Below are 20668 nucleotides of genomic sequence, written 5' to 3' on the forward strand. Positions count from 1 at the left end.
ACCAATTTTCCCCTTTCCTTTCTAGCATTAACCATAGTCTTCCATCACATACACACCATGGTTAATCAATACCAGGATCCTTGTAATCTAGGCTTTGAACTATGGTATACGTGTATATAAGCAGTATATAAATGTTGTGAAAATAAAGTAAAATAGGCTTTTTGGGAGAAGACAGAAGCACCCTGAGGCTCACAGCAATCAAAGCAGATGTGAAATATTTTTTAAAAATCTGTATGTACTGTATTAATAAAATACACTATAGTAAAGAAAGAATAAAAAGGAATATAGTGCTGATTTTAAATAGCCAAGCTCAACCTCTGACAGAACAAGCAAGTAGGAAGTCTCTCATCATGCTACCACTGAGGTGGATGAAAGGAACTTACAGAACAGTAGTAGTCATGGCCCTTTTGAGAGTGTGCTAAGATGGTGGTGAGCTGCCTGCAGAAAACATTAGCCTAGCTCTAGAAGGCTCCAAAGTAAGGCTCTGCACAGGCACAATACTGATAAATGGGACTGCACTGGGATCATGAAAGAGAACTATATTAACCCTTGGAAGGGAAGAGAAGAGAAGAGAAACTACCTTGAGTGCCATCAGGGGGAAAGGCGGGGAATGAATGAATAAAATAAATAAAAGGAAGAGAAGGAAGGGAAATAATGCATCCTCAAGGAGGACTCCTGATTTGCTGCCTAGTTAGCCAGGGTCAGCATTACATTTTATGTAAACCACTCAGAGGTTTTTAAGAATAAGCAGTATATAATTCAAATTAAGTATGTAAAACAAATAAATCACTGATTCATTCAGGGAAGGATGCAGAGGAAAGCAAAACTGTGGGGGAAGAAGTGGTTTTATGGACCAGTCTTCTCCAGGACTATGCAGCGAAATTCACTGCAATAGCCCATGTTCACTAATCAATTTCTCAATAGTTCCAAGTTCCCATAAAGTCTCATTCCCCTTGAGGACTGAAAGTTATACTTGTACGACGTTTGCTACCTTGCTATATTCAGCTCTGGACTAGTGCCAAAGAAGTGCTGTCAGGATGAGAAGCCAAGCATATTTTTTAAAGGTCAGATACCTTTTGAATTCCCAGGCCTAACTGCAGATGTTTATACCATGAAAGGTGGAATCATCTATTTTGAACTAATTGCTATTTAAAAAAAAAACAAAAAACAACCCCACAAATAACATATACCATGTAGTGGAGTAAATTAAACAAAAGGTTATAGTGTGCAGGGTTGTTTGCTTATGCAGTCTCTTTCTTCTGATTTCCACCCATGGATAATAATGTATTGAAAAGCAACTCAGAATGACATCACTTGTCATCAATATAAACCTTTGCCAAAAAGGCACATAAACTAATAGCATTCCTAGGGCTTAAAGATATGCCTGTTCACCTAAATGATAAAAACTAAGTAGACCCAAAAGACAGACAAGGGTGTTGAAATACAGCTAAAAGCATGCAGCAGCAATCATAATGCAATATGGTGGGGCCAAGTGTGCTTTCAGCTACCACTGGATTAACCCTCATTCAGTTACATGAAATGCACTGAAACTGCAATGAATGAATATAAACATCCCGATGTGTAATATAGTGGTTCAACTATTAGTCTATGCAGGTAGAACAGATTTCAGCTCCCACTCAGCCATGAAGTTAACCTTAGACCAGCCACTATTCCTCAGATTCACGGAATTAACAGGGTTGTTTTGAGGATTAAGATGGGGAGAATAACTTTGTGCACAGACCCTGAGCTCCTTGGAGAAAGGGTAGGATAAAAGTGCAACAAAGAAACATGTGATAAAATATATTTACACATAGCCATGCAGGGCAGCAAGCAACTCTGAACTGGTTCTACGCCAAATTGTATTTCTTGTGTGCTACTCTTTACAAAAGCAGTAATATAAATCAGTTATATATTTTACTCTGTCCATACCAATCTAATGACACAGATTTATGCTACACTTCACTTACTTTCCGTTTCATTTCGTTTGATCATGCCTTGGCATTCAGCTAAAATTGTCTCCTTAAAAGATGTCACCAGAGCATTCACACAGCACTCCATAAGCTGAAAGGTAGAAGTGCAAGCATTAGTGTACTTAGGATGTAGAAACGCATCAGCTGAATTGAGATGATCTTGCAATCATGTTTTGGAGGATGAGGAACAGTCCACACACCCCTTTCACCCTCCCTCATGCATGCCTCAATCAATCACTTCCTCTTTTAATCAAGCCACAATTTGCAGCAGACATTACATTAGGCAATACTAGTGGAGGAAACAGAAGGAATACAGTCAAGCTCCTCCCTCCATGAATTGTCACCTGATAGCAGCCATTACATTAGGCTACATAAGAGAAGACAGAACAGACGTGGGGCCACTTCATCTGTGCAGCTGAGACACCAAGAACTTATGAACTCCTTGAACTCTTTCCAATCCAGTTTATCATTCAAAGAACTGGTAACTAAGAACTTACACCTGAGTTTGCTTATTTATTCCTCCCTCCCAATCCATTTTCCTTTGGTGTGGAGACTTCTCTGATTGTGAGAATGAGGAATGGGAGGGGACTGTCTTTTTTTAAAATGATATGGAAGACATTTTGGGTGAAGTGTTTGGGGGAGATTGAACCCTTCAAACTAGGACAGCACACCAGGATCATTTTGTGCTTTGCAATTCTGGTTTGGAGGGCTTGCTCAAACTATGGTTTGGAGGAGAGCTTTCCAAACTTTTCATGTTGGTGACACACTTTTTAGACATGCATCATTTTGTGACACGGCAATTCAGTTTTACTAGCAAACTGGTGGTTAAACTAACCCCTTTCCAGCCCCAGGAGGAGCATGGGGAGTATTCATGTGACACACTGTTTGGGAAGCTCTGGCTTGGAGGATAATCTGAAATCAGCTAGTCTCCAGTTTTGCAAAATACAGAACTCCCCAGTATGAAGCAAATTTAGGACACCCCCTATAGTAGATAAAATTACGTTTATACACATTTTGACTAATGTGAGTATTATTTATTCTTCTTCTTCTTCATCATCATCATATCATCATCCATTCTTCACCATGAAGTTCCAGGGTGGGTTACAACAATTTTGAATTACAATATTAAAAACAGTTAATAAAGATTATAATCAAGGGAACAAGGGTCCTAAAACACAGGGATAAAAAAGCAGAAGCATGTACACATTCTACAGGGCAATCCCATACAAAGTCCCACAGAGCTCGGTGATGTTTGCACCCACGTAAATGGGTATACAATGGTATATAATTATACCTGCTATATATAGCTAAAACTAACACATACCGCTTCTACAGAGTTACATTCCCGCCTGGTTTCTAAATACCGTAGTGCTCTTTTTTCTTCTTCCTTTAATTTAGCATCTGCCTGTAGAGAGCAGAACAACAATTACTTAGAATATTAACATTAACAGGACCAACAACTTCATACCAACACCTTTGAACTTACATATTTCATGTAATTCTGAACACCATTTTGTTGCAAATACGAAGGGGCTTGAGTTCTATAAAATCTCTCTGTTGAATCAAGGTATGCTTTTTCAAAATTATCCCGATAAATCTGGAGTTTGTCTTCAGGATTAGAACACAGATTAACTGAAATGAGGAATATAAAGTTAAAGCATTCTTCCTGGGCTTCTATATGATGAAACACACTTCTCCCATTAATGACAATGAATATAACAATAGGCAGAAAAACATAGTCTAGCTTTCCATTTTTTAAAACAATTCCTGATCATCTGGACATAAGACTATGACAATTTAGAAGTCTAATAAAAGTGTTCCTTTTAGGGCAATTTTAGATTGTAAGTTAGCAGGTAAGGGACTTGTCTCAGGATGAGCGAATAAAGACCCACAGGATCTCTCGCTCAGTCAGCCGATTCCTGGTCCTGCTGGGCTATGCTGGCGTAAGCCCCATATACCAATTTGGGCAAAGATATGCCAGTCTTAACTCCCTCAACCTGTCGGCTCAGTCACCTGAGTCATTACTGAAAGATCTTTCCAGCATAAGACCTGGAAAATGGGCATTCTAGGAGAGTGGCAAGGGCTGGGCCAGGCCAGGAGGGCTAACTCTGGAACTTACAGCACCAAAAAGGGTAGTGTTTAAAAAATATTGAATTTAACTTCCACCAACCCATGGGATTTCAGATTCCTCCCCCCCAAAAAAATAATAATTCCCAGGGCATTTGCCTGTGCAAAAGCAGCAGTAACATGAATCTTAAGATCATCATTGATTGAAATGTCTGAAGAAATTCCTTATTTACTAATCAAGACAAGGGACAAGTTTCAAGCATCAAGAAAAAAAACCTTATAGTTCAAACACCTTTGGAAACTGCTCCTGCTGCTGGACTACAGAGATTACTGGTCTTTTCTGTACACTTGTCATCAATCCTTTTGTCAGTGCAAATTGTAGCTGGAGGCAAACTATGATGGTTTGTATATTAATGGGGTTCTGAAGACATGTCCCATAAAACAACACATACCATACGATTCTCTAACACCAATGACAAGTTGAGAGTCAAATGCTTCTCCTAGCCTTTCAGCATGGACCAGCTTCATTGCACTGTCTTGAAGGCGAGTCTTTATATTTGAAAATATGGATTCGTTCCAAGTGTCTAACATGAGCTGCAAAGACAGAAAGAAGAAGAAATAACATTAAAAGGTATGTACAAATTCTCAAAAGGCAACCCATTAAAAACTGGCCCTTGAAGGGCCTGGCAAAAGTTCAGTTCCAGATTTAAACTTATTTCTCAAATAGTACAGCATGTCCACATGACAGCTATTAAAAAAAACAAATGTTCTGTTACAATTGCCACTCTCTTTACCAAGGACTAACAAAAACAAAAAAAGGTCTCCAATGAGGTTTGTGGTCACTTTATAGTGAGCATTGTTAATTGAGTAGAAAGTGTGTTTTAAATAACTCCAGCTAATTATGCGCTCACTCTGTCTTATCTTTAAAACTCAGGGAAACATAAACCAACTGCTTTTTTTGGCCACACTCTTTTTCACACTTTCAAAGGAAGAACATATTCATCACCTACCTACAAATTTGTTTAAGAAAAAAGCAGCAGGAATATGCAAAGCTACCACTACATTGGATGAATAGCACTGCATTATGGAATTGTGTCTGGCAGTGGAAAGAGAAGCAGTTCAGTAAATCATCAGTTCTAACCCCCACTTTAAAGTGATGCTTCAGTATAACTATGGACGATGCAAGATTTCGCTATGCTATGCTATGCCATGTATTCGTGCTACAACAAACTCTCTTTGTGATGGTGTATATTTACAGCAAAGAACTTACCTTTCGTACAATACTGTCTTCTACATTGGACTTCTTGTTGCTGCCTTGTTTGCCCATGAGAGTAATCTCTAACTGACAAAATGGCTTGGGTAAGATATCACACTGCGTGAAGAATTTACGCCACTCTACAATATAGGCTTTCAGTAATGCAGTATCATCTTGGTGGCTCAGCACTCTCTGAAAGAAGAGATGGCTCAAAATATTATCATCTTTATTTGTTAAGTTTCTATACCACCCTTCATCCGAAAATCAAAGGTACAGTATAAAAACAGATACAGTTTAAAAACACACATGAGTATTTCTAATGCCTACTACCAATGCAGCTATTGATTCTTTTTTTAAAAAAAGTTATGCCATACATAACACAGAGAATTCTGATGTTACAAACGCAAACTTGTAAAAAAGCTACAAGATGACAATCGCCCAACATCTGCACAGTACACACCGCCCTATCCAGGGAGATTTGGATTAGGCGACCCATCATGTTTGTGGTTATTCTCAGTTCTGTATGCAAAGTTGAGCTGCCTTTGAGAAAATACACTTTTGAGATATCAGGAGAAAAGAATCTACTTGTGGACAAGTTGAAAACTTACTGCTTGTGCTTGTTTAATAAAATCAAGGATATCTTCTTTCAAAGCCTGGTGTATTTTTGCTGGGCCTTTATCATCCCACAAGCAAACGCCATGCACATCCCTAGAAAATATATACATTCAGTCAGGTCAAGATAATACTAAACTGTATAGCTGAAATTTCAGTTTAAGTGGCCACTTGATAATAATGTCCTCAAGCAACCCCAGTTAAATGTCAACAATATAGTGCCTACCCACAGCTGGGGAAAGTGGGACCAAGCATTACTTTGTCCATTAGGCCGTTTTAAATAGACATATCAGCATATACAAATCTGTACATGCAATATTAATGTCTGAAGTCAAATAATTCACAGTAGAAAAAAGAATCTGGTACTTTATCATTCATTTACAAATCCCACTGTTCCAGAGTATGCCTAACCAAAGTTGCCATCCTGGGAAACAGAACTATTTCCACGTGGAGAAACATCATCTCCCTGGAAAAAAATGGAACCGTTTTAATGAGGCACACATAAAGGGCTGCAGCTTAGTGCTAGATCACATACTTTTGTAAACATCCCAAGTTCGTGCCTGGCCTCCCCAGTTGAAGGTGTTTTGGTAATAAGTCTAAGACAGCCCTGACTGAGACCCTTCAGAGCTGCTACTGGTCATAATTAGGTTAACAACTAGCGGTTTGTTAGCAAAAGCTGCTCTCCTGAGATGTTCTGACAATCTCACATACCCCAGGTGCTCATCACCTTCTTCCTTCTGGACTTCCAGCAATATGAGGTAGTGAGATGAAGGCATAGGAAAGCAAATAAAGAGGCAAAGCCCTTCTCTCACTCGCAAAGCCAGATATCATTCTGGTTTCCCTGCAAAATGGCTAAAAAATGGACAATATTTGTCTCTGCTCTCACTTAGGCACTCCAGTGTGTCTCTTCCCTGACTTCAAGTATCAGAATGAAACTGGATTTTCTAACATGTCCCTTTGGCTAGAGGGAGAGGGAGAGGGCTTGGTCACTCACCCACCTTTAAGATTATCCCACTGATAAAACCAGCCGACAACCATTTATATAGATGCTATATAAACCATTAGTATGACTCGATATATATCGAAGCTCTTTATGTCCTTATTCGAAACTATCAGATCTGGAGCTTAGAAAACCTATGAGTTGTATCCAACTAAGGTTTACTCACAGTAGACCTACTGAAATTAATGAACATAAGTTAGTCATGCCCATTAATTTCAATGTGTGTACTCAGAGTAGGACTACAACTTAATCTGCCACCCATGTGACTGCCAAATCCTCTACGGAGTCACTTTATGGCAATCTGTCCTGCAAAGATATCTCATATGAGGTTTCACCTTTGCAAGAGCAGGTGATGAAATTCTCAAGACTTCTTGCCCCCGATTGCTTGCCCCTTCCCTCTCAAGTTTGCTACACTATTTTAATTCCACTTACGAAAGGGTCACTTTCATCCGCTCATTCTAAGCACACATCAAGAGAGAGAAATCATATTAGGGCAAGCCCACAAGCTTACCTAAGAGCAGCGAGGCCCTCTGGTCAGCAAGTATGGTGTGTTACACACTCAAGTAAGCTCACTTGCATACAAGGCATGGGTACCATCTCTCCTATGAACATATGATTGCCCATGCATGTGTCTCCATCCTCCAACCTCCCAATCTTCATCTCTCAGCTCAAGGAACATCGGCCGGAGGGGTGGGGTGGGGGAGAGAATGTCAGGAAAAGGCTTAACAGCAACTCCCTTTTTTGGCAAGAGCAACTTGAGGAGGAATTCATAGGTTATGGGAGTGAGCCCTGATAGCCAGGTGGCTCGCTAGTTCAAGTGACAATTACAGCCCAGGAAGCAAGCCCCTTCTACTGCTAGTCTTTAGAAGGAAAAACCCTATCAACAAAAAATGGAACAAATGTTCTTTAAAAAAGGGTATGTGTGTTCCATAAATACGTCCTGAAATCCATTTGTGTGTGTGCATATTTTGTAAATGCAGCACTGCTAAAAGCTGCTATTAGCTTCGGAAATTGCTCTTTTCAGCATATTTTCAGCTCTGAGTAAAGCACTGATTAGAATTTAGACTTCTGTTGACAGAATAGCAATAGATTGTGCTATATAAAAATAACTGTCCAATCATTTTATCAGAGAAAAATTACTTGAATGTGGAACCTATGAGCACAGTACATCAATACATAACAGTTTAAGTAAATGATAATCCCAAATAAATCACTTCATTACCATTCTAATTTTCAAAGTCAATTGCTAGCTATCTTGAAAACAAATGAGTATCCTTAGTAAGAAGTCTATTACAGGGTCTTTCCTTAAACAACTGTTTCAACAAGATATTACAAACCATTACCATTGTTCTATTACCCAAGAATTACAAATGATACACACTACTTACGAAAATAGATCAAACCACTGCTGTTTCGTGACAGATTCCTGGCGCAAAAGCTTCAGAACAATGGGGCGCATGAAATCCCATTTGTCTTCAAACTGAAGTGAACCTTTATTCTTCAAGAAAGAAGACAGCATACTTTAAATACAGGTCAAATAAGCATTAATCTTGCAGCCCAGTCCTATATATGTTTATTCTGAATCCAGTCCATTTTGCTCATTGGGGCTTCCAATTACATGTGCACTTGGGTCCACCCGTAGTCAAATAGATCAACTAGACAACCACTTCTTTAAATAACTCATTGCATCTTACCCTGTGAAGTTTCATGATCACACCGTGTTATCTGCAATCCTCAGGAGAACAAACTTAGTAGAAATCACAGCACACATTGGTTTTCCCAGGTTCAGACTTCAAACATATTGAACTAGCCACGTTTTAAAAATGTCCCAATGAGAGATTCATCTCCTATCCCCCTAAGTTGTATATGATACTCCAGCAGGTACATTTAAGTAATAGTCCAGAACTTAAACAAGAAAGAAGCTTTTTAAGTCATGAGCCACAAAAAGGGGAGACAATGAAAAACTGACAAAATGCATTTTCATTGTTTTATTTATCTGCATTGTGCTGGACGTTTTCAAACACCACTGTAACCTTATAGCACTAGGGATATGGACTACCTTATGCATCACATTTTAAACTTGGAAGCAGATTCTGAAGTGCAAAATTCTTCAGATACATCCAGGTGAGATATGTGCACTCTGTAATCCAACTGATATCCAACAAAAGAAGGTTTGGGTCCATTTAAACACATCTGAACAGAGTGCTCTGTTGCTCTTAGTCTAACATATTCAGTGTGTCAATATTGCTGTTTTGTTGCAAAAAGGTACGGTAGGAGGAAAAATACATGCAAATATACTTGACACTTAAAATGTGCCTGCACTGAACCCTTTTCACAAATTCTCATGTTCTTGCTTTATAAGTCAACATCAAAGCTGATAAAGAAACACACACAAAAATTATTCTCCTTCAAACCAATGATAGAGCTACAGTGGAAAGACCACATCTACCCTGTGATCAGGCAAAGCCTATTACAATGGAGACAGTGCATGCAAACTGAGAGGGACACAAATCCATGTGAGAAAACACTGTGTGCAGATCCAAATGACACACTGCACTAACCCAGACATTCATTCAATCAAAGCAAAAGGACTAGGTATTCAAGTTGACTAACAATGATTATTTTGATATGTTGCCATACTAGGAGTTTGGATTTTTAAGCACTGAAAAATTAAATGCAACGATATATCATGAGCCTCAGAATTTCAAAGATCTCTCCTGGATCAGAGTGAAGGCTTGTTTCCCACAGTGGTCATCACCAGACGCTCATGGGAAGCCCATAAGGGCAATTGCTCTCTCCCACTGTTGTTCTCCAGAGACTAGCGACCAGTTTAAGAGAAGGGTTAAGACATTCACAAATTTTCCATATTTAGACGGGAGAGGAACAGCAAATTGTACGGCATTCATCCAATTTCTGCACCATGCAAGAAGCAAACACATTGTGCATTCAAACACATTGTGCTCACTTACAACTTAGACTATTTGCCCAAACTTTCCTTTGATCTTTTTACTAAGGATGTGCTTCATGACTTGCCTTTAACTGGTTACTTACACAGAGACTTTAAAAGATAGTTATCTTTATGAGGATAATGAATTTTCACAAAACTAAAATGCCAGACACTTGTAATATAATTTCCTTTACTATTCTAGGTGCATTTAAATGAGTGAGAAAAAGCAGACGCTTCATCTCAGGGTCATGGGTTCGAGCCCATGTTGGGTAAAAGATTCCAGCATTGCACGGGGCTGGGCTAGATGGTCCACATGGTCCCTTCCAACTCAACAATTATATGATTCTATGGCATCTTATGGGAGAGAAAAAAATGGCCACAAATGAAGGGAAATGGAATTGCTGCAACTTGGCTGTTCCTCAACAGTTTTCTTCAAATATAGCTAGCTTATGGAGCAAGCTAGTTGCATTTAACGCATCAACATGGAGAAAGCCCATGCTAAATTTCAGACAATCTGAACAAATTGCCTGGATTTTAATAACACAGAGAATGTTCTGCATTTACAATGGTATAAAGTTTCATTACCTAGCCACCTTAACTGTACTGGCACAATTATGCCTATATAACAAGTTGCCATTGCCTCATTCCACACAGCAGTAATACAAAGGGACAAAAGGGAAGAATTCTAGCCAGTCTTCTAGCACAGCGTGGCAGGCAAAATTTTAGCTTTTTACCTTAAGCAACTGCAGGTAGCCTATTGTGACATGTTGCAGAACCTCAGACTCTGAATACCTTCTGCAAACATCATTTTGTCCCCATCCACTCCAGTCTTCCTCATAGGTAGCTGAGAACAGCAGCCCACCCCACCCCAGGCAAGTTGATTTGCAGACTTTTCTAGGAAGAGAGACACTAGCACATAAGGCACATCTACACACACTCTCACTATATTATTATTATTATTATTATTATTATTATTATTATTATTATATTTTAGAACCTGGTTTGTCTCAATGCATTCAGATGCCGCTTGAGATATCATCACCAAATCTGATGGATCCCAAGATGGAGAAGAGTTTTCGTTTATGTTTGGAAATGGCTGCAGGCCATTTTGAATCAAAATGGTAGACAGACGCATTCCAACCTGCACCAGTTTGGACACATTTGAAGATAGTGGGAGTGGAAGGAGGTGCTATTGTCAGTGGAAGTGGAGATGCCATGACCTTGCAACACAATGAACTGGGACACCTTGGGGGAAAATGACATCGGTGAGGGGTGGGCAGGCATGCCTGGCACAACAGTCAAGTACATACAGCAGCAGTGCAGGAGCTACCCATCAAGGGTACAAGTCTGCTGGCTGCAGAGGTTTGCTTCACAAGTAGGTTCCCTGCAAGGAACACGCTGGTGAAGCAGCACCCACCCACTAGGCTTTAATTCTCTTGCTCTCTGCAGTGTCTGTGGAGTGGGGGGGGGGAGTACAATGTCTAAATGCCCTGCTCCGCTCCTGACTGTATAGGAATTTTTAAAACCCTAAATAAGCATTAGTCCGGTAGCCAAAATGATTGGGGCTCAGGTCCAGTTTGGGTGTCGCTCAGGTTGGGGCTGATCTGGACTCTCAGATCAGGCCAATGAGAGTGTGTGCACTCACCTAAAAACAAATTTCCTATTTATAAAACTCAGTAATCTTGGTTTCATAGAATTTCTGAGCAACACTGGTTAATATCAGCTAGTAGTTAACATTTTCATACACATACATATTGCTGGGATGAACAAATTCACTATGTATATTGGCAGAGAATTTAAGAGGAACTGTTACTCAGATGTTGAGCAGATGCCAGAAGCTACTCTGATACTAAGAAAACATTTTATCTACCCATTTTATATACCCATGACAGCATCATATGCTGTGGTTATTCATGGGAGCCTTGTACACTAAATACTAAGAATTTACTGATGTTATTGGAATCATATATGCTCCATTGACTACTAGGGTTCACATGGCTTTTTTTATCACTGTATTTGTTCTAGGAGCCAACATTATAGATGCCTGAAACATGAAAAATAAGTCCAAAGACTGCTTTAATATGGCTTCATTGCAAATCAATGGAATTCTGGTCCTACGGTTACAACACATTAGCATCTGTTTTATTGCTGCATTTTATTGCCGAAGTCAAAACTTAGGGAGTTTAGCAGGCGGTGGTGGTAGATAGGAAAGTGACAACTGTCTAATTTGCAAGACTGACTTGGGCTAGGAGATGGAGTCAAGAAGCAATGACTGGGCGACATAGGAAATCAGGGGTTAGAGAGAGGCTGGGACAAGTGATGATGGCTGCTACAGACGGCACCAGTGAGGACCCTAAGAGAGAGAAAGAAGCCACAATATATTTGTATTGTGGCTTATTCAGATGTCACTGCACTGTTGTCAATGAGACATACTCCTATGTAAATGAATACCAATTCAGCCTATAGCTGTTAGCCATATGAACACTGTCCATAATGCATTCACTTAGGCCTGGGCATCTTAACAAACCCCACAGACCCAGCACTTGGTAGCCAACCTCAAATACCTGCCTCAGGCCTAAACAAGGAAAGGAGATGGATTTCACCATCAGATGGAGACGGAGGCAAAGACCAGTGGTAAGGCAGGGAATGAGGGAGGCAAAAGGACAGAAAGCCAAAAGGGAAGTTTATGACTGGGCATATTTGTCCCTTTTGTATACTTATAGCTTCTGAGTAGGAAGGAAGGGCTGATCTGCACTTGTGAGGCTGGATGCATGTTCTCCGTAATAAGGTGAAGAAAAGGGGACTAAGTTAGAAAAACAGCCAATGGTTATTTATTTAACTTCTTGTTTCTCCTGCCCTGGTCAGAGCAAAAGAACAAACTGATCTGACCTGGCTCCTGCAGACTAAGCCAAGAACCTGCCTGCGTTCAATAGAAAGACAAGAAGAAAAAATGGCTCTAGAAAGAGAGCGAGAAGTGCCTGTCTGCTAGTAGAAAGAACGGGAGAACTCCAACTAGATGGTGACGTGTAAGGAGAAACAGTGTATTTACCATACCTAGTTTAATAGCTCAGCCTATTCCAAAGCCACATGGTAACATTTACAGGTAACTGGGAAGCAGTTCAGAGGTTGGGCTTTATTTGCCAAGAATGCTATTGTGCACGGATGGCAAACTTCTGTACTCTCTGGGGCAATTAAAGTTCTTCAGACTTTAAAGAGCCAGTGCCATTAAAGCCTACCATACATGGTCTGGCTCTATTACTAAGTTTACATCCCCCAGCACATACACTCAGATGGGGTGTCTTCATCATCACTGGTACTACAGATAAACTAACGTGTAGTTGCAAACCAGGCCACTGGTTTGCAACATGCTCTAGAAAAGGGAGTTTGACAGATGGATTACAGCCATCATGGCCTCAACATTTCAATTTGGTATCACTATATATTTCTTGGAAGACTTCTGAGGTAAGTGCCTCTTTCTAAAAGCAGCCTCATATTTCACTTCATAATCCCAGTCCTATCAAAAGTAAGATCAAAAGCATAAATATTTCAACCTGCTTGATCTTAGGTTTGCATGTACTTAATTTTAATGTTGGAGATGTTTTTATAGAGTATTGTTTCAAGAAGAAAGCACTATACTTCTACATGGGCACTATTTTACATCCCTTCTCTTGGTTATACATACCTACAAATTCGGACAAGGGCAAAACTTAAACTTCTTTCAAAATTTTCAGAAAACAGTGAAAACTGAAATTTCACCTTCACGAAACAACCTATTCTGATTATATTTTAACTTCAAAGTATCTGAATTATCTGCTGGATAAATGGCATTCATTTCTCCAGTTATGAATATCTTGATGTGTACAGGAAAAAGGCATAGGTTAACTTTCACAAGAGTATACTTTCTCCTGAAAGTTATTACAATAATTTTACAAATCTATTTATCAACAAGAGGTAGAAAAGTAAGTCTGTTGTCCTCTCTCAACCTATCATTTGACAGCAACATGATCAGGGGACAAGAGTTATCAAATAAGTCACTTAATACAACAACACTTTTTCAATGGTTTGGGCTTATACATTTTGCACAAAGCAAATAAGTTTTGGCTATTGTATTTTTATTTTGCTATAGCAAAATAGCTTATAACATTCTCACACGTTTTATCTCACATTTAGGAATTTTTTGCTGTATTTTTGTTTTAAACTAGAGATTTAAGTTATATTAGCAGCATAAACATTTAATAAGCAAATAATAAAATATACCTATATGTTCTACAATCTCTTACAGCAGTGTTTAGCTTAAAACAAGTTCACCAAACATCAATTTTCAAAAAAGCTAGTGCCAACCTGCTTAATGCATAACACCCAAGCCTAGTGATTAAATGACAATTTGTTACAATACCTATCAGGAATGGAAAACATTCTAAATTTCTTTATTTCAGTCTCAGAGTTTGGGGACAAAAATCAAATTTAATGGGTCAGCCACACGTAAGATTGGGGGAGGGAAAAATCTGTATTGGAGATTTCTCCAGCCCTACCATCAATTATTGCCACTTTGCTATATACCAAGAAGGGCTAAGCCTGTATCCTCCAGATGTTGTTGGACTAGAACTCCCACCACTCCAGGCCACTGACTATGCTTGCTGTGGCTGTTGAGAGTTCACAATTTCCAGAGGGTCCCACATTGGCTACCCTCTGCTATTCACAAACACACACAATCTTGCGCACACACAAGCTGCTACATCTGTGCGTTTTAAGAATACTCTCCCCCTACATACTCACTCCTACTACCACCCTTCCTGCACTATTTTCCTTTGACAGCTTTACTCCTTTTGAGATTTTCTTTTTTTCAGCATCTCCAATCCTCAACTCAATTACAATACTGAGCACTTGTTTTTCTTTTATGTCCCCAAACACACTCACCCACTCACTGCCTATGCTCCTGATTTGTTATCTAATCTGTTTCCTAGCTCCAGTCCTTCTGTTCCTAGCCTGAGTTTTACCTGCCTTCTACAGCCTACCCATCCTCTGCTTTCAGTTTAATTAATGAAAGGGATGAAAGGATCCCAAACATGGAGTGTAAGAGCACATTAAAGTTTGTAGTATTTCATCACCCTTCTCAGTCCATGCTTCCAGTTGAAGATGGGATTCATTTACATCAGAACAAACTAGTGTTCAGAAGCAAAAGGCTGGCACTTCTTGTAGGATACATGGAGTTCAAGGGGAAAGGGCAAAATATAGCAACTGGGAAGCAGATGTTAACTGCCCTGAGATCTTTTGATGAAGGGCAGTGTATAAATAAAATAAATAAATAAATAAATAAATAATCATAATAAATGCGCAAAGGCAGGTAAGCACCTCCAGCAGAAAATTTTGGATATGATTAAGGGGAACAAAGTGGCTGACAACAAATCTGATTGGGGGGGGCAAAATCCAGTGGGAAGTTGTCCTGCATACGCCCCACTGAAAACCCTTGATGGTTGGAGGAGGGGGGTGGAGGCTGGGGGGTGGAGAATACATTTAGGACCACCATGTCTTAAGAGCACTTGTCATTCTTCTCAAATGCTGTTTCTTCCCCTGCTTTCGCCCTGCAGGACACAGGGGCTGAAATGGAGAAAAACCTTGTGAAGGGAATGCAACGCTCCCGTCACCTTATAAGATGCGCACACACAGAGATGTACACAGGTTAAGTCGGATGTGCTCCACCCTAGTTTAGAAAAATGAGACATAGCCCGAAACACGAGTCCGTTGCATTTTCGTTCACTTTCAACCTTTCAGTGCAGGCTTCCAACCTTTAGGCTCGTGGCTCTCCGCCTTCCTACCATGTAACCCTAACCCTGGCAGTCGGGTCTCTTTAGGCAGGCACCCAGAAGCCAATATGTTTTGCCTATGATATCTCTGCTTTGTTACGGCGGCGCTGCAATAAGCCAACGGGGGTGTTTAACTGCATCCTCCCGAGATCCAGAGCAAACTTGTCGGAAGTGCTCCTTGGTGCTTTGAAAAAAAACAACACCACACACGCAGCACAGCAATATATATATATATATATATATATATATATATATAGCACAGCACATTTTATATATATATGCTTTTAAAAAACACAACACCACACACACAGATTATATATATATATATATATATATATATATATACACACACACACATACATACAGCACAGCACATTACATCTACACACACACACATGTACATATACATACATATACATATATATATATATATATATATATATATATATGTATGTGTGTGTGTGTGTGTGTGTGCTGTGCTATGTATATATATATCCCTCCCTCTCCTTATCAGCCAGGCAGCTCCTCCCCACATATCACCCAACCTCCAAATGCCGGAGGTTCCCTCAGGCAGGCAAGCCGCCCAACCAGGCCGGGGGTTGCCTCTTTCTCACCTTTAACAGATTAGACGTCGCCATGTTCCCCACAAAACACACAACACACAGAGAGAAACAGGCGCCCTTGCTGGGCCTTCACAAGCCGGCGGCGGCGGCAGCAGCTGCTCCCCCGTCGTCCGGGGCTGGTTCTTCGGGCTGGGGCCGCTTTACATGGTCTCGGCCGCCCCGCGCGGGACGGAACCGTGCGGGGAGCCTCGGCTCGGCGTCCACCCGGCCGCTCGGCCCCCTCAGCCGCTGGGCGACGGGCTCCTCGCGGCTCCCCTGCCTCGGGTCTCAGCGCCTCATGGCGGAACCAGCCCAGACAGCGGGAGACTCCGGGCACTGGAGGAGGAGGAGGCGGCGGTAGCAGCGGCAGCGGCCCGGCTCCTCGCGAGGGGCTGGGCGAGCCCACATGATGCGGCGCCGAGGAGCCGGATGGCCCGCCGCCGAGAGGGGAGAGCGGCTCCGGCCCACAGCGGCCCCTGCAGGGCGGAGGCCGCGCCTGCCTCGCCTCCTGCTCTCCGGCGGAGCGCAGGCCTCGGTAGTGTTCCCTCATGCTGTGGCGAAGGCTGCCAGCTGCCCGTGTGTGTCTGTGTGTGTTGCTGTGGCAGCATCGTTTTTATTCGCACACCGCCTTTCCATGCTCCGAGGCGACTTACTAGCATCGTCATAATGCAGTGGTACCTTGGTTCTCAAACTTAAATCCGTGTCAAAACCAAAGCGTTCCAAAACCAAGGCGCGCTTTCCCACAGGAAGTAATGCAAAATGGATTAATCCGTTCTAGACTTTTAAAAACAACCCCTAAAACAGCCATTTAACATGAATTTTACTATCTAACGAGACCATTGATCCATAAAATGAAAGCAATAAACAATGTAGTAAAGGTAAAGGTAAAGGGGCCCCTGACCATTAGGTCCAGTCGTGACCGACTCTGGGGTTGCGGCGCTCATCTTGTTTATTGGCCGAGAGAGCCGGTGTACAGCTTCCGGGTCATGTGGCCAGCATGACTAAGCCGCTTCTGGCGAACCAGAGCAGCGCACGGAAACGCCGTTTACCTTCCCGCCAGAGCAGTAACTATTTATCTACTTGCACTTTGATGTGCTTTCGAACTGCTAGGTTGGCAGGAGCAGGGACCGAGCAACGGAGCTCACCCCGTCGCAGGGATTCAAACCGCTGACCTTCTGATCAGCAAGTCCTAGGCTCTGTGGTTTAACCCACAGTGCCACCCGCGTCCCTTAAACAATGTAGTGCAGTCACGCAATCAATCAATCAGAAGCTGAGCTGGGTTGCACACAGTCATAAAAACAAAAAGCCGCAAAAATGCAAAATAAATAGCAAAAACAGACAGACCTCAGTGTAACACTCAAAACAGAAGTGTAACACTCAAAACGGAGCATGTTTGGCTTCCAAAAAAGTTCACAACTGGATAACTTACTTCTGGGTTTGTAGTATTTGGGTCCCAAGTTGTATGAGTACCAAGGTGTTTGAGAACCAAGGTACCACTGTAGTCATAGTCTTATTTATATGTGCCCCCACCCATCTGACTGTGTTGCCCCCAGCCATTCTGGCCAGCTTCCAACATACATAAAAGCAAAATAAAACATTACACATATAATAATAATAATAGATTTGCCCACAACTGCGAAGATAGCAAAAAAAAAAAAAAAAAGGTAGTCATAGAGTTGGAAGGGACCCCAAGTGTCATCTAGTCCAACCTGTTGTAATGTAGGAATCTCAGCTAAATAAAACCATAGAATCTTAGAGTTAGAAGGGACCCCAAGAGTATAGTCAGTTATAAGCAATAAATATAATGCCTCAAAAAGCACACGGCCAAATCAGAACAATTTCTACTTATATCATCATCTAGAAAATAAAAATATGAAAGGTTAATGTTCATAACAGCAGCAACAATGGTATCTGAAGAAGTGTGCATGCACATGAAAGCTCATACCAATAACAAACTTAGTTGGTCTCTAAGGTGCTACTGGAAGGAATTTTTTTTATTTTGTAGCCACAACAATAAAACTCCTAAGCAATACTGTTCCGCAGCCTCCGCTTTTGTAGCTGGAGTCAGTCCCAGGCCAGATAGGAAAAGGCCAGCAAGGCAGCGAGCAGGTCTTCCAGGATTCACTGCCACAATGTATACTTTAATCTGATGGTTTTGTTGTGTATTTTAATGACAGGTAGATGTTTATATGTGCCTTCCTCTGCCCCAGCTGCATCCAAACATGTCTTTCTCTACGGCGGGCTCTGCAACCTCCCAACATATTGGCTTCACCTCCAAAGGCACACACCTCCAAAGGCACACTCCTCCATTGTGTCCTGAGACAGACGGATGCCAACAACAACAACATTGTGTAACTGGGTGTACACTGGGAACTGGATAGAAACCTATTTTGACATTAAGCAAAATAATTATTGTATGTTGGTACCTACATCACCAACTTGAGCTGGGGTAATTGCCACTAGTGGCCCAAGTGCCCTCTGGCTAAGAGTGCCTTTTACAAAGCATCATCTGGTTTTCCAGCTACAGCTGTTCCTGGACAGGAGGAGCCTGACCATTGTAATCCATGTGTTGGAGCCCTTGAGGCTGGAATGCTGCAATGAGCTCTGTGGGGGGCTGCTCCTGGGCCTGGTTCAGAAGCTCCGTAATGAAGCCTTAGTTAAAAGAGTCCGGCTGTTCAGCTGTCCCTCAGATCCCCTCAGACCTCAGGGGAAGGAATGACTCCAGAGACTTCTTTGTCAAAGAAAAGAGATTTATTCAGTAGCTCTGCATGCAGGGGCAACCAGCAGATAAGTTCTGCAAAGATGGCTGCGACACATAGTATCAAAACAGTGATATTTATACCTTTCACTTCCCCCCCCAACTACGTACCCCTCCCCAGTCCCCCTCCCCAGCCCTGTGCAACGCGTGATCAGCTCATGTGCTATACATTCATTGGTACCTGTGTGCACGTGATTATTACGTATGTGGTGCTGCTAGATACTTGGTACCTGTTACTCTGCCTGGTACCTTATCTTGTTTTTCCTCTTACCCTCTGAACATTCCTTTCCTTATTTAGTCATGTTTTCAGTTGGTTAGCTAATGCAGCCCCCCTTAGCTATATGCGGCTGCCTGTTCTGTTCTATATGTGGTTGCCTATTCTGTTCTATATGTGGCCCGTTCAAGAATTTAAAATCTGTTCCTCACACTCCCTCCTCTTTTTGTGGATCGCTATTGAGCGCATCCACCGGTAGCTCATGGTAACCACGCATGAAAGCCACAACCTTCGGTCCTAGCAACTGAGATGTTACACGGCGTATCATGTTTTGCAAGCATTGCATTAAACAAGGTATACAGAAGCAAAGCAGCAGCAAAATTAGTAACGAAATTAAAAGAGGGCCAGTCACCAGGACCACAAGGTGTCGAAGCCAGCTGCCGTCCGGCAGCCAGGAGTACAACCAACTCCATAGATCTGCTCCAGTGTCCATTTTCATGTGGTGAGTCAAATTTTGCAAGTGGGATACCTGCTGCTCTATCGCCTTGGAATTATCAGTCAAATTGAAACAGCACATCCCCTCCATCTGCTCACAGCCATAATGATGGAGCATAAGTAAATAATCGATGGCTGCACGGTTCTGTAGGAGCCCATGTCTTAATTCACTTTGCTCCTTAGTCAACAGGTGAAGGGCCTGTGACGTAGAATTGAGAGCTTTTGCAGCAGAGCAAGCTAACCCATTTATATTTCTGCTATTTCGGGTTGCCAATCCAGGGACTCCTACAAGGGAAACTGCTAAAGAAACATATTCAGCTTTGCTGGGAAGAGCAACAGAATCATCACAGTCATTGGTTAATTCCACAGAGCGCCTAGTCCTAGGTGTATGGTTAAAGAAGTGGTGCTTCTCTGGTAAAATCATTGAGAGACGGCTCAGACAACATGGTGTTCCATGGCTTATGTTTGCAGGAATGTAATTAAATGTGTACCCGGGGCAGGACCAAAACCACCCTCCTGGCAATTCAGTGTACTTGTACAAGTAGGAAATATTCACATACTTAGAGCAGTTAAAGTTGTCTCGGCCGAGCCTTATGCAGTTAGATTTTGTACAATTCACCATCCTGGCACAGGTAGTATTAAAAGAAGCCACGTAAGGGGTCAACAGATCAATAGCCAAAGGCGGACGGCGTTGATACTGCCTACCCCAATTGAGGTATCCGGGATATCCGAGACCCTGGAGGGAGTCATTTTGGGGCAGGGATGAATAGAACCATGTATCATTATTAATGTCACCAGGATCATGGCATACAGGGATCAAGCAAGACCCCAAAAGTTCGCCTATGGCAACCTGCTGTGTTAGGCAAAAAGATGACACGTTAAGGGTTTGTGCAAAGGATTCCCATACATTAGTTGGAGGGGATGCTGGGGTAGGTTTCCCACAC

At 41.7% G+C, this 20668-nt stretch overlaps 2 protein-coding genes across 3 annotated transcripts in view; one reads left to right on the forward strand and one right to left on the reverse strand.

Annotated features, from left to right (window-relative positions):
* The window catches only part of CUL5 (cullin 5), a 32557-nt gene extending 15827 nt beyond the window's left edge, over positions 1–16730 (reverse strand). Inside the window, exons 1-8 of one of the 2 annotated variants that reach the window (XM_083609058.1) lie at positions 16270–16730; positions 8293–8402; positions 5901–6000; positions 5308–5484; positions 4490–4631; positions 3457–3602; positions 3295–3375; positions 1968–2061 (exon numbers count right to left, since the gene is read on the reverse strand). In XM_083609058.1, the coding sequence (XP_083465184.1) occupies positions 1968–2061; positions 3295–3375; positions 3457–3602; positions 4490–4631; positions 5308–5484; positions 5901–6000; positions 8293–8402; positions 16270–16293 (874 nt within the window). In that variant the 5' untranslated portion in view covers positions 16294–16730. Of the gene's footprint in view, positions 1–1967; positions 2062–3294; positions 3376–3456; positions 3603–4489; positions 4632–5307; positions 5485–5900; positions 6001–7415; positions 8403–16269 lie in introns of both variants that reach the window. The other variant, XM_083609059.1, reaches the window with a different exon arrangement.
* The window catches only part of ALKBH8 (alkB homolog 8, tRNA methyltransferase), a gene marked incomplete at its 5' end in the record, with an annotated part of 247603 nt that continues 233511 nt past the window's right edge, over positions 6577–20668 (forward strand). Inside the window, one exon of the mRNA XM_083609114.1 lies at positions 6577–6595. The remainder of the gene's footprint in view (positions 6596–20668) is intronic.

Source organism: Podarcis filfolensis (genome assembly GCF_964270895.1).
Source record: "Podarcis filfolensis genome assembly, chromosome: 4".
In the NCBI taxonomy this organism is placed as follows: domain Eukaryota; kingdom Metazoa; phylum Chordata; class Lepidosauria; order Squamata; family Lacertidae; genus Podarcis; species Podarcis filfolensis.